Source organism: Osmerus eperlanus, chromosome 16 (genome assembly GCF_963692335.1).
Source record: "Osmerus eperlanus chromosome 16, fOsmEpe2.1, whole genome shotgun sequence".
In the NCBI taxonomy this organism is placed as follows: domain Eukaryota; kingdom Metazoa; phylum Chordata; class Actinopteri; order Osmeriformes; family Osmeridae; genus Osmerus; species Osmerus eperlanus.
The window spans coordinates 11836434-11851288 of NC_085033.1; the positions used below are offsets into that span (position 1 = coordinate 11836434).

General features: G+C 40.4%; 1 protein-coding gene across 6 annotated transcripts in view; it reads right to left on the bottom strand.

Moving 5' to 3' along the window:
• The window catches only part of astn1 (astrotactin 1), a 107363-nt gene that overhangs the window by 70632 nt on the left and 21876 nt on the right, over positions 1–14855 (bottom strand). Inside the window, exons 3-7 of one of the 6 annotated variants that reach the window (XM_062480878.1) lie at positions 10968–11361; positions 9867–10016; positions 5834–5941; positions 4459–4605; positions 3151–3318 (exon numbers count right to left, since the gene is read on the bottom strand). In XM_062480878.1, coding sequence (XP_062336862.1) covers positions 3151–3318; positions 4459–4605; positions 5834–5941; positions 9867–10016; positions 10968–11361 — 967 coding nt within the window. Of the gene's footprint in view, positions 1–3150; positions 3319–4458; positions 4609–5791; positions 5942–9866; positions 10017–10967; positions 11362–14855 lie in introns of all 6 variants that reach the window. The other 5 variants (XM_062480877.1, XM_062480876.1, XM_062480875.1 and 2 more) reach the window with 5 other exon arrangements.

Sequence of the window (14855 nt, forward strand, 5' to 3'; positions counted from 1 at the left end):
CAGCACACAGGAGAGGAGTTGCCCCAACTTCACTCAGGAAGATTGATGGGGGAAACTCAGCCGGAGCAAAGGGGATACTCATAGTGACTCACTGACATCCTAGGGTCTGTGTTCCACAAGGAATAGGGGAAAGGGCAGTATCTCTGGGGTGTGTATGTGTCTGTGAGAGGGAAATGGAAATCGCTTTACTTAGAGGGTCATGCTAACACCACAGTTGTATATTAGCATGGAGGACAATGACGTCAGGAAATTAATTTGTTAATGGATGTTGAGGTAATTCTTTATTGTGGCCTAAGCAAAGATTTGTTGTCTTAGCAAAGGGACAATCTGTGCTAAAAGATTGGCAAGTCTTTTTACACTAGGACTGTACGTTTCTGCTTCAAACTGAGAGTCACCCTCTTGTAGTTACTGTAGTACTGTTTTTGTCTTACACAATGATAGAAAATTGTTTTAGGTTAAGGGCTCACAAACAGCTTAACCCCCCCCCCCCCCCCCATGGAAGACATACAAAACTCCACATATAGCTACTTAAAAGGTTGTTATACCGTTCATCTCAAACTCTGCATCAAACTGAAAGTAAGCCCTTAGGCTTTTACTTTAGTTTTAATTGCATTGAGTATAAAGCACACTGTATGCTTAAATAACTATAATTAAGAACACATAATGACACCATTTCATAGACATTCTAAAGCATTTATTGTGAACGCAGCTGTTCAACATCTCATTAACAAGTACATTTACTTATAACTAATATATAACCTGATTACACAATGACACCATCTAGTCCTAGGCTTCTGTCTACCATAGAAATGCGATGCACATATGGCTCTGTATTGTCTTGTTGTTTTGTCATTGCAAGCACCGTTTGAACCTTGTCTCATAAGGGTTCAGTACCTACTCTTATTGCCCTGTGCACACGACTGGATGTTGTTTATCCACTGCTGTTGGCAAAGCTCCAAATGGGCACATTTGACTGGATATATAATTGGTACTTTGTTAAATGTACTATGGAGGACATGGATTGTATAAGAAAACACCTATCAGCGCTATGACATCATAGTTAGTGTCTAAAACTCGTTACATGATTGCTTTTTGGGATCCATCATCAGTGGACTGCTAATTTATTTATTATCATTTCAGTTCAAATGACCCAGAGTTCACATAAACAATGTCTCAGATACCGAGCAAACTGCACCGTCAAAACCTATAAGATCCTCATAGTGCCATTCAAATTCACCTTCTCTTAATATTTCCAATTGTCGCGACCCATCCGAGTTTTCATCAGTATCCTCAGCTCAAAAAGGATTGAGTTGAGGCCATATTGTAGCTATCTGGCACCTTGCAATCCCATTCCCAGCACACAGAGGTTTCATTAAGAATGCATCATATGAAAAACACAATGTAATTATTGAAGCATTGCACCAAGCTTCCTGTTCTATATTTCATTTTTAGGGGCAGAAGCCTCAAATTACGTATTACATTTCAAGAAATGCAGGCATATATCCCAGAGGTCTGACTTATTTTTCATACATTTAGGGTCTCAGAATTCTCTCTTCAGCCCACTGAAGACACCCCCCACTGAATAACAGATACAAACACAGAACTCCTCTTCAAATATCTGCAACATGGGATATTGGCCTCTACTGGCAACTGGAGAGTTAATGGTGCCCTGTCATTACTAACGATCTTGGTGCAACCGCTGCGAATGAATACCCATTTCGAATAATGGGTATTCATTCACAAGTATACATGTGGACATGTCTACTGATGCACCTGATCTAATAAACCAACGGTAACAGTATAGTTTATTTTATGTTTCGGTGATGATCTGTTGCTGGGTTATATTGTATGAAATGATAGTTTACACTGACATTGGCTTTATTCATGGGTGTGTGTTTTCATCTTGAAAGATGTCTGGATACTACTGTGGAATTGGTCATACCTGCATGTTATTTTCATAAGATGCATCCTCTTTCTTAGCCAACACTGGTTGGAACGAAAATGTGCCTGCATCGGCAACTTGTTTTAGACGATAAATAAAAGGACATTTTCATAATCATAGGCTGTTGGTTACAGAGTCCTTGCAAGCATTGCTCTACCGCCAACACCATTCATGGAGAATGTATTTTTAGGTCAAGTTATGAAAATATAGATGCACACCACAATTATATCAGTTAACGAGTGATGGTAAATTATTTCATTATGTTCCCTACAGGAACGGGAGTTCAATAATTACAGCAAAATATTCATGAAGACTATTTATGTGTTACTGTTCATACTATGGTTTGCAATGTGGGTATATGTGGGTTCTCCAATAAAGACTTACGCTAAATATTTGTGTTCTTATAATGTCAGTCTTCTGCCTGTCCTCTCACTTGAGAAACTCTTTTTTATAAATGTTGTACATATTTCATGTGTTCTTGGCCTTTTCACTGGTGCTCAGCTCAAACTGTTCCAACTGTGTCAGTAGCGAGGGTCTGAACTACTGGATGGTTCTGTTAAGGAACATGAAGTTACTGTACACATGCAAGTCAGGCTACTGAAGTCAGCGTGTTACAATGTTCCTCAGTTCAATGTTTAAATTTTTTATTCACTCAAATGATTTGCCAGGCTGATAGGATAATGTCAGTTGCAGGCCCACAACTTTTTGCAGCGTTTTGCTGATGTCACTTTGAGAGGTGAACCCGCTAATACTGTATTAATTTTGCAAATGCTTTTATCCAAAGTGACGGGCAGATTAGAATCTGAGACCTCTTGATTTGCAGCCAAACGTTCAACCACTGAGCTATACTCATCCCTACACACCAAGAGAACAACTGTCCTCCCAAGACGACAGTTGGTCTGTTCTAGGTTAGTATAGGTCTATAAGGTTAGTATAGGTCATTATGTGTATTAGAGGTCTAGTATATTGTATATTGCATACTTTTCTGTATATTAGGATGTCTATTATTATCATTTTTATTGTATTCTATTTGAGCTTATCATAGATGTAATGTATGTTCTTAGTACTTATTTGTTATGTTATGCTAGGTTGCTTGCGTTGTCTTGTCCCAAGAATTTCAGTGCCCAATCTGACCTTGTGTTGTTCTGTACAATACAATAAAAACTTGAAACTTGAAGTCAGATCCTTAAAGCAGCCAGTGTTGCTACCTGTCTCAGGATCACACTGGTGTTCACAGGGGTCCAGAATCCGGCGTCCACACAGCTCATTGATCCAGGGCCCGCTGGCATTCTGTTGGTAGTAGAGCAGAACCTGCGCTGGGTTCAGCCAATCAGATGCGTCCAGTTGACTGCCCTGCAGCAAAATGAATCTGGACCCTTCGGGTCACCATGGGGAAAAAACAAAGCAACACTTGATTCATTTATTCATTTACTCACATTGAGTCTTTTTTAACATGGAATGTTGATAAGGTGAATAAGTGGATGTTCCACTAATTGTAACAGTATGCCAATAATTGAACAACAATAATCAAAAGTAGGTTACTAAACACAATTCAAATGCATGTTTCCTGTATGACAATTGTACAACATGAATTATTATTTGTTTGGTGCATTGCTGGCACAGAACAGTCCTTCAGCAAATTCACAACAATGTTGCTTGCTGCTCCGCTTTAAACGCCCTATAGGCGTAGATGTTATAACATGCCAATAAAAGAAAATAACATTTGTGAGAAAATGTCTTTCCCTGATGTGGAAAGGGGTAGACGAGTGTGACTTCCCATTCCTGTAACTAATTTCAATATTTTGACGAACTCTGCACATCTGTTGCATAAATAGTTTCCCACAGTAAAAAAAAAAACCTCAAGATTGTCATCAGCCTCACCATGACATCAAATTACATCTGATAAGATTGTGTAGACATTTATGGACACGTTCTAAATCGATCCGAGTTTTGTAATTCAAAAGGCAAATGTGCAATCTTTCATCTCCCCTTTCAAAGTTGCTCCCTCTGACTGGCTTCCTGGAATCTTAATTTCGTCCAGCACACACACAGAATATTCTGGAGCTCGGAATCAAATCAAAGCTGAAATGATAGATGAGTGAGGCAAGTCACAGTCCATAATATATCTGCACTGCCAGCTCGCTCCCGTGATAGCTGAAAAATGCCAATGAGCCAAGAGTGAGTACTTGGCCCCGCAGTGCTGTTCTGCAGGTGTTACATTGAAATTCATTAGCAAGATGATCCCACCTCTCAGAAGGTACAGAGGAAGAGTGATGATGCGGTGGGTGGTCACTGTGACCTGGCCTGAATGTGCTTTGATGCTTTCAGGTCACATCTGAGGACTCACTAGGGGAGAGAGACCAGTCATCGACCTCGCATTTACCTCGGAAAGCTAACCAAGTTGGGACCTGTTCAATCCTACAAAGAACTTCCCTGAGAGCTTCGCAAAGGTCAGTGTAGTCCTAAGGGGTCTGGAACAGCCACAACCATCAAGGGGAATTCTAGGAGGGCGTTACCATCGGCGATGAGGTGTTCCGGAACGTGGAGGATGACCCGGACATTGAGGCCACAGGAGGCATGTGAGGAGTAGACCAGGCCGATCACACAGCTGACGACACTGATCAAAGTCAGGGTGGTCTTATTGATGGGGCTTCGCGGGGAACCTGCTGGTGAAAGAGACAGATAGACAACAAAGAGGAGGTATTTGAAGCAGTGACCGCACTTTTTATTTCCTCTTCTCTGCACCTCCACAAGGGACCTGCTTATAAACAAGCCATCACTGGGCTTAAGGCCCATGAAAGGGACCTCTGGATCAAACCACTGGCCTTTGGGAGATTTGGCTTGCCCGCGCTCACTGGCGCAGAGATAAGAGTTTACCTTTGAACAGTGCCACCGTAGCACTATGGAAAACCAAAAAATAACACAAAATGAATATGGTTCAGAGGGGTATTTGCCTTCTCGTTTTCATTTTCTTGCCAAGAGGAAGGCAGCAAGATTATAGTTCATCTTTTAGACTTTTAAATAAAGAGCACAAAAACGAACACACACACAATCTTTTTATATGGGTGTCGTGAGAGTTTATTGTGCACGCACTCATCACGTTACTTTGAAAGAAGTGCCTGATATTTAATTTCACACTACACTGGATAAAGCAAAAAATGAGCAGTAATCCATTCTCTATCTTCTACTTTTTCACTAACAAAGATACCTGGGTAATGCCCACTTTACATATAGTACCAAAAACAATACTTGCATCTTACAGTGAAGTCACTATGTTTAGTTTGAAAGAAAAAAGAGATCAGCATCGCAGTTCACATACAGAGGAGGGAGTGCAAACACATTCTCTATTCTTAAACCTTTCACTAATTAAAGGTGTTGGCTGCACATTTGTATTTCTTTGTTTATGAAACCTGTGCAGGAGGAACAGGGCTTAATTGGGCTGGAGGTGTTTTAAAGGCGGGTGTGTCTGGCAGAACAGAGCCCGGAGTTTGACAGCCATTCTCCTTCCCTACACTAGGAAACCACAACACAACACAGCACAGCAGACACAGCATGCACATGACACACAGTGCATGTGCATAATTACAATACAGTATTGTTATAAAGTTTGACAGCGAATTGATACACACATGGATTTTTTTTTAAATTAATAAACACAATAAATATTCAGCAATGCAAAAAAAAAAGATCAAAATCACTCGATCCATGACAATTTGTAACATTACGTACACAACCAGCAATGTCAAAAATCCACAAATTGTCATGGTTTTAACACTATCGACTGTGTTGCCTCGGTCACCATGCGATGGTACAGATGAGATGGTGTATACGTAGTGAAGGCCTCCTTACCCCCTGAGCCCCACGCGCTGTTGGCATTACCGTTTCGCATACCTCGGCTACGCCGCCTGCTGCGGTTGGGGTCAGTGTAAAAGGTCAGCTGGGGTTCGCTGTCGGCCTCCGTGCCAGAGTCCCCCTCTGGGTTCAAGAAGGTTGAACCCGCTGTGGGATTCATACAAAACTATGCATTAAAATGACCCTGTCTCCTCTTTGTTGCTAATATGGCAACGCCATCAAAAGCTACTTTGTGGTACGTTGTGGTATGGTAGGAGTCGGACGTTGTTTAATGTTACCGGATTTCTTTTCAATATTTAATCTAAATGGCAGTTGCAATGATTCTGTTCAAGGTTATCCAGTCAAGGTGAGACAAATGAAATTCTCTGGTAAGATAATGCAGTGAATTAATTAATTTATCATAAAACCATTGACTTGAACAGACCTTTGCAACACTTTTCTGAGTGTAAGGCCGATGCTTGCAGTGAAGTAGTCCAAATAAACTAGATAGATATTGTGCATACAAGATGCTAAAACAATTCAGGGAGACATAATCTACTCATCGTGTACATATAATTGTTAAAGGCCTTTGATACACCCACGCAATAGGATTACAGACACTTGGTATCGATCTGTCTTTACGAACGGCATGTAACTTGTGTACATTCTTTCTTTCCTTAGGATCTGATTAATACAAACACATTTATTAGATTTCAATATGGAAAGCACAGAAACTAAATACACCAGAGGTTTTCTATCGGGATGGATAAAAAGTTGATGAAACAACATGGTTGTACTTTCCTCAGCACAGCAGAGGACAGCTGCTGTCATTACCCTGCAGGAGGGAGGGACACAGGAGAAGACCAGGCCATGGGTTTGGGTACGGGATGCAGACTCAGTTTGGGGTATAATTTTTTTGTGCCATTCCATGTTTGTGCTTCATATCGATGATCCATCACAGATAACTAAGACAGGAAAACTGTTTCTGGCCCAATTTAAAACAGGGGGCAATACACCCATGCATTCTACCTGCTTTTCTCTTTTAAAACATTCAGATCGAGACGATTTAATATCTGAACAGGAAATAATGAACAAGAGAATAACTCGGTGTACCCACAGGATTGGATTTCAACAGAACCACATTTGGTGGAGGCACAGCCATTACAAATGTAGAGGGAAACGTAACAAGTGTTACTGGGCCTGCTATCACAAAGTAAGCAGACAAACACAACACAGCATTAAGCTGTGCAGCCTCAGTTGGAGTTCCTTGTATCATCATATTCATTCAAAATGGATCCTGACAGTGGTGTTAAAAATCTAAACTAAGGCATTATCTACTGTATGATTATGCCTGAGAAGATTCCTCCCAAAACAATGGTTGAGAGTAAATATTGGTGACAATCTTGGCAATCCACCATACTATACCTTTAGAAACTAAGATATGGAGCAGGCCTTTCTGATGACAGCACTGCAGTGGCATTCCTTTGAAGGGCATTGACATGCTGCAAGCACAAATAATAATCTTCACAGCTAAGGCTTGCTCCTCTAGTGCAGTGCCAAAGCCAAATTAATTATTTAAAAATGTTTCAGATATAGAGAAATAATATTCAAATCCACACATACAGGCACACTAACAAACAAGAGATACTGTACAGTATGTTCCTTAATAGAGATATTAATGGAAGAACGTGTACACAAGAAATGTCTTTGGAGGCTCATGTTTGTGAAACATGAGCCTCCAAAGACATTTCTTTGGAAATCAAAAAATCCTCAAAATCCTCAAAATCACTAATGTGTCTTCAAGAAAATAACTTATCTTTATGAGGTGGTGACACATATACTGCACAACTTTAGACTGAGAAAAACAAGCTTTTAGAGGACACAAAAAATAGAGAGCAAGTTCGTTTTTTTTTGTTGAGAAACACAGAGAAAGGAAGCACATTCAAAAGAATTAAGGGTACTCTTTGTTTTGTCCTCTTTAGTAACAGCTAAAGAGGACATGTAAGCCTCAGCAATTAGGCAAGGGCCAAAAAGGTGCACTTCTCTTTGTTGACGAATAAAGTGTGTGCTTTCCTGAATATTCCAACACGAGGCGTTGATTGGTAATCGGAATGCACGACAGGGCACACACACGTTTCGCTCTGACAACACCAGAAATTCTTTTCGGTCTCAGCTTTCAGAGGGCTGCAACTTGATTTAGTATGGAGGACCAACTGCAATGACGCCGGAATGTCAATCTCTGGTGACTAACACGCTACCCAAACAAAACAAATAACAGAGCTGTAACAACAGCTGTAGGCAGAGCTGCACTCAACTGACTTGGATGTGTCAATTGATCAGTTGCCTGGAAGGTACAACTGGGAGAGGATTTAACAGGTTCTTAAACATTCGTAAAAACAGTCTCTGTGATTCATATGCAACTACCTCATCATACTCTCTGTTCAACTTTATTCTATTCCTTAATTAAAGATTTTTGGAGACCGCCCTCCAATTCCCCTGTAATGACAAGAGCCGACTGATGGGCTTGATGTAACAAGGGGAAGAAAGGCCCTCTGAGACTCAGACAACACACCAAGAATACAACAGCTGCACCATAAGACAGCAGAATCGTATTATTCTCCTTCAAGTCTGTCATTAAGCAAGTCTGTCACATGTTGTCGACAGTTGCACTGTAACATGATTTTAAGCATTTAAGCACCTCCAGTCATACAGTTTGAGATATTAACTTCCCTTTGGGAATAACAAAAGTTCTAATGTGCATATTTTACCAGATTTCAATGCAAGGCCAAACAAAAACAATAGCCTAGATGACAAAAAAAATAATCATAGGGTTAGTCATCCTTATTCCTTCCATACAGGACTAAGAACATTGGATACATGGAGACACTGAGGGGTTTGTAATAAGGGAAAAACAAAGTCACATGGGAGTCCAATCCCCACCATTTCAACATCAAGAGCTGAAAAAACTAGATAATAAATGTGCCGTTTTTTTTTCCTCTAGCCTGTGCTTCGTCCTCTGGTGCTTCCAAAATAAACAAATTGAACTAAATGAATACGAAAAATATGCAAATGTTTGTATGTTTAATTCTGAAGTCTACAACCTCTCTCTCTTTCTCTATCTATCCCTCTTTTTCCTCTGTCACTGCAGCCAAAGGGCTGTCAAAGATTGCTTAAAAGACCAAAGGCCTTTTATAACTCAGACAGACAGAGGCAGAAGAAAACCACCATTCGTTGGCCCCCACAGACATGGTATGCTTTTATTATTGCATTAAATTAAGAGCTAACAGATTGGATCTTCAGCACATTTTGTTTGGTCCTGAAAGTGTTTTGCCTCACAGCACTTGGAATACCGAATGAAACTGGAACTTGAGGGTTTGAATTGTATCGGGTACACAGGTCTTGATATAATAAGGTTTGTGGTCTTTTGTCTCTCTTCCTGAGTGAACTTAGATTTGGCTTCTCATTATGGAGCAGAAAGCCATTGCAGGTGTGTGACTACCGGTTTCCAGTCAAGGTCAGAGAGAAAAAGGGGAAATTATTTTACAAGAGAAAGTCACAAGGTACGATACACATAAAAAAGTATGAAAAAATAAAACATTACAACTACAGTCGTAATGTAAGGTCAGGTTTTCACACTAATTACTAATAAGCTAAAAATGCAATTGTCATTATACAAATAATGTATGTCAATCTTCCCATCAATTCAAAGGCTTTTCCAAGGTCAGACTCTATTATGAACACGCACCCTTAGCTGGTTCATATATCTGACTATGTATGGTAGACAATTTTTCTTCCTGTATATTGTCACATACATCTAAGCTAGTTGTTCCAGAACCACTTCATTATTCTTCTGATCCCCCTTACACTCCCCCCAACACTCAAAAATTGCTTTCCGTAGCCTCTAAATAAACCATTCACACATGCTGTGGGCAATGTGACACAGTGGATTATTATCGAGGGGTCAACTCAGGGGACCAGACATCTCATTTTAATGACATGGCCTTTTTTTTATGTTTCCTCCTGTCAGGGAGAACATCCATTAGGAGGGCCTGGAATGGAAGCATGGAGCACACGGTAGGAGATGGACACTCACCGCGGGTGTTGCTGGACAGGCGTTTGCGTTGGCTGGTGGACGTGTTGTGAGGTAGCAGGGTGTTCTGCTGCAGGTTGCTGTCAATGGGGCTGGTGGCGATCATGTTGTCCTTGTATTTGTTCATCAGGGACAGCTTTGTGTTGTCAGTTACTGATTGTGATAGAAAACATCCATTAAATATTCAGCAGTTGAATTATAATAGTGGTACCCCAAAAGCTTATATTTGAATTAGTCTCAGTACCGGTAGACTAACTGGCTGATTTTGCAACTGTAGGAGACTACTGCATTAGTCCACTAGCGAGTTGTTTATTTAGTCTATTCAACATCTTACTTTTCTCCAAATATAATTTGTTCATACTATAGCATGGAACATATTCTAGGATATTGCATGTCCCAGTGGATGTGGAAGGCATGGCATTAGCCCACTTCAATTACCTCTCGGTATATTTGTGTTCTCTTAGAAACATGCTGTCTTAGATCAAATTCGTTTTAAGAGTCTTTATTTCTCTTCTGAATCGAGTAAGTATGTCTACTACTAATTGAAATTCTCTGGGTGTTCCACATCACTGCTGGGCCATATTTCTCAGCGGGGTTGTTCTAAATTCTAAGGTCCACTGATGACAAATTACGATATTTCCTAAACAAAATCCTTTGAATATTTAAGTTCATTCTAAATAGCCAGTCCAGCCACCATACATCAGGGTCTCCATACACCGAACAGAAAACAGTATTTTGAACATTTGAATCAAATAAAAGTGGAAATATAAACACAGATGGCCGACTAGACAATACTGAGCTGTCTAATGAGAACATGCTCAGGTTATCACTGTATTCATTTTTAACTTATGGACATGCATATAAATCGACTCTTTAATAAGTGCAGAGTATCCCTTAATCAGTTGCCAAATATTCATTTCTAACTACCGGTAAATGTTCTGTTTTCTATTGCAGGCCAAGTAATCGCATTTGTCATTTGACAAATGTTGCTAACTAATAAATAAAAAATTCACTTGTTTAGAATGTGTGTGAATATGTCCTCGACATGATTGTACGAGAACAAATGTGTTTGTGCGTGTTTCTTTGTGTACTGTACCAACTCACCTGGTGTGAGGTCCATGTTGGCCTTGTCATTGCATCCCTGCAAGGAGTCCAGAGTGCGTGTCACCTGGCTGGTGAAGTCCTCGCCCCCATTAATGCACTCTCGCTGCAGGTGGTGCCGCAGATCTGTGATGTCATACTCATAGCCATCCAGGATAGGCGTTTCTCGGATGCTCAGTGTGCCGCTGGAGTTGTGGCCCTGGCCACGGGAGTTCCTGAGGCTCTCCCTGGCCTGTCCGCCCATGAGGACCGAGGGGATGTAGTGGATCTCGTTAGCCGCTTCGGCGCTGGCGCTCTTCTGAGGCTGGGGCACGCGGCGGCGCTTGCACCAACGTCTGCGGGTGTAGAGGATGAGGACCAGGCACAGGATGGACAGAAGCAAGGCGATCATGCCCCCCTGCAAACACACACACACAGAGACAAACAGTGTGAAAGCTTGTACCTACTTGACTCGGTTTCCCCAACAGAAAAAAATATGTTCTAATTCCAATTATAAGACTTATTCTAAGACTAACTCAAACTCAAATTCTAAGACAAATACAAATATTTGTCAAAACAGCACTTATGATTAATCTATTTTTATACAAAAGACACACCCAATGATGAAGATAAATATGGGGAGTTTAGTTCCATCAGTCTCTGAAATGGAGAAATCCCACTTTAACAGCAGAAGGTATACATAGAGAAGGATAAGTGTTTCACCTGCTTGAATTGATTTTACATTAAGTCAAAAGTAAAAGTAATTTACATTAGTGTTTGCCTATTCTGCATAATCAAGGTTATTAAATTGAAAGTGTGATATGGGTCACTTATGCAGCAAAACAGTATGCACAGTGGTCAAAAAGGACTATGGAATAATTTAGATACTTTAGTATTATATTCACAGAACATGTCCACCACTGATTCCAATGCTACTGAAATGGCTACAGTACCACAACCTAATGTTGGATGAGTCATTCTTAAGAGCCACTTAGAGACAGGTTTTGCACAAGTCTGTTTGGATAGCTACACTAATAATTGGGGGAATACATGACAAATACAATTGGCAGTCAACTGAATATATCAAATTTACTTTAACAAGCAAGGTACTTAAATCAAACCATAAACTGAATACCAAGCATGAAAGCAGAGGACAGAGAAAATGTGTAATAATGTTGTACATTTCAGTGAATCAAAGGGTGAACTAAGGAGGCTGTAATTTTTTATAGAGCCAATAGCACTAATCCAAACATCAAAGGATTACATAACTTTAGTCGGTAATCTACTTACTGTAGTACAAATAGAGACGATGTTTGAATAGTAGGGTACACCTAATAGCTGGAATTATGCAATTTATCAACAGAATATACAGTACACACATGCCTCTTACAGTGCAGCAGAAAAAAACGATGATATACAAAAATATATAGTATTAAGTATATCATAACATCGAGATCTTGTGAATTCAGTTTCATGCCAAATAGTGTAACAGGATCACAAATGCAAAGTGCTGCTTTTGACGTCCTTAGAAAAATGTAAGAAGTTATTCAAAGTGAAGCTTGAAGAGGAGGTTCTTGAGACCACGGCAGAAGTACCATGGGCACGGAGAGGTGCAAAGTCGAGAGAGGAGGTCGTTCCACCCCTGTGGAGCACGGAAAGAGAAGCACCACATGTTGGGGGTGCGAGGACCCTTATTTCACTGCACAGGGGTCACAAGACGACCCAAAGTGCCTGAGTCGGTACGTATGGCTGGATTATGCCCTGGAGGGAAGCAGGGCTCGGCCTGTTAACACCAGCATAGGCAAGTGTCATTGATTTGCAGGAGGAGGAGTAGTTGCAGTAATCAAAACGGCTGAGTGCTGTGGCCTGGACGAGCAGCTGGGTTGAGGACTTTGTCATGTTTCTCTTTATGCTGTGTAGGAAATGTGTCTCTTGAAATCCAGGTTGTCTTGAGGATGACGCCGGGGTTTCTTGACGAGCGGGAGGCTGCCACAGAGAGCTCTGGTGCCAGAGAGGATATGGCAGGGATGAAGAGCAGCTCTGTCTTGTCTGGATCCAGTTATAAGTGGGAGGAGGACAATCATGAGTAGATGTCAGCCAGACGAGCAGAGATTTTTTTGTTGACTCTGAGGTAAATGGTTCTGCGTTTTGTTGGTTGACTATATATGAAATTGGAAGCTTTTCGACAGTTAATGGGACTTTCTTCCAAAGGTGTTATGAGCTTGACACAGTAAAATTGAAAATTTAAAAATTCCATTACACACACAGCAGAAGGTTTCCTACGGGAAATGGTTATTCATGGTATAAACGTAATCGATTAAATTCAATTTAGAATATTTAATGAAAACAAACATTGCAGTCTTGTCTTATTCAAACGACTATAATATGTAATTGATGTCCTGTAATCTATACTACTGATTTTTGCCAAAGTTTTTTTTCATGAGTTCCTTTCAGATAATGAACACATGTTTTCTTACGTTTGCTCTTTACATTCACCTCTTACGTTTCAGTAAACCTCTCAGTGTTCTTGCTTTTGAAGGTGCTACAGTAATTGCGAGAGGAGGTCAATGAGAACATGGGTCTGACTTATCCATTTTCAAAACTGATCCGACGCCAGGACAGGATAGGGACTCATTAACGGGTAGCTGTGAATGCTTTGTGTAAGTGTGAGGTTCATACTTTGTGTAAGCTAAACATACAATCCACATGAACAGATAGCCCATAACTCCATTTAAAGTTCAGTAAATTTACCATTCTAACAAACAAAACATGTTTTACTAAGGCTTGGAGATTTTCTACAGTGCTTTACTCAGTAACACAATGATTAGTTCACCCTGAGGGCAATCTGAAATCTTCAGCTTCAGTACAAAACATGTCACCTGCTCAACCTGCCACACAGCCTACACAAATGTATAAAGTGCCAAACATTCTTGAGCTTAAATTAAATGAAATTGTATTTATATAACCAATTTTTTACAAGCAATTCCACAGAGGGCTGCACCTAAACTAGCTTAAAACCTTCAAAGAAGACAAATGAAAAATAATTGATTTCTATAAATGTCTCAATTGTAGCTTCCTTCCTGGTGGATGCATGAGTTCCTCTTTGATTGTGTATGATTAATGTCTGTTTTAAATCTTTTGCACATATCAGATTTTTGAAACCATACCAGATGTCAAGTGCAGGGACTTGGGCTTGCATACATGGCAGGGTCATTGCATGTCTGCTTTCCAGATAGGCCTTATTAGATCTGGGTAACATTTGTGGAGTAAATGACAATGGCAAGAGGAAACGGGCCGTCTGTCCGGGTGTGAGCAGTCATAAAACAAGGTATTATCAGGCACTTACAGCACAAGTACAGGCTTCAGAGGATGTGCCTTGAGGAAAAGAGGTCGTTTATAAGTCGGAAGCTGGCTGAGGCTTAACTACTTCGTCATTTGCTTTATTATATTTTTCAAGGAAGGGATTATCGTGTACGTCTTCAAGAGAACATCTTATCCACAGTCTCTCCTACCATATTTCACTTTGTCGAAACGTCCGCTTGTCTGTTATACTCGAAAATAAAGGAATATTCCGCCTGTGTCTGCATCTTATTTTTCAATAAAAGGCTGTCAAGTTCTTAGAAACTCAACCCTTTCCTTCCCTTCTGAGAGACAACTTATTATCACAACGCTGCAGCTAGCCTCTGTTTAGCGCTACGTATTTAACATCAGCTAAAAGTGTAATAGTCAGATGTATAGATGGAAAATAAATATAAAAAACTTAAACTGAAAAGTCAGAAATATGGATTTATGAATTCAGACAGACAGAGCTGGGGGAATAGTCTGAGACTTTAAGCCAAGGGAAACAGCAACAGATTAGGGCATGAGCCACTGTCAACCTAGATCTGTGAAGCGCACAGTGAAATGGGCCAT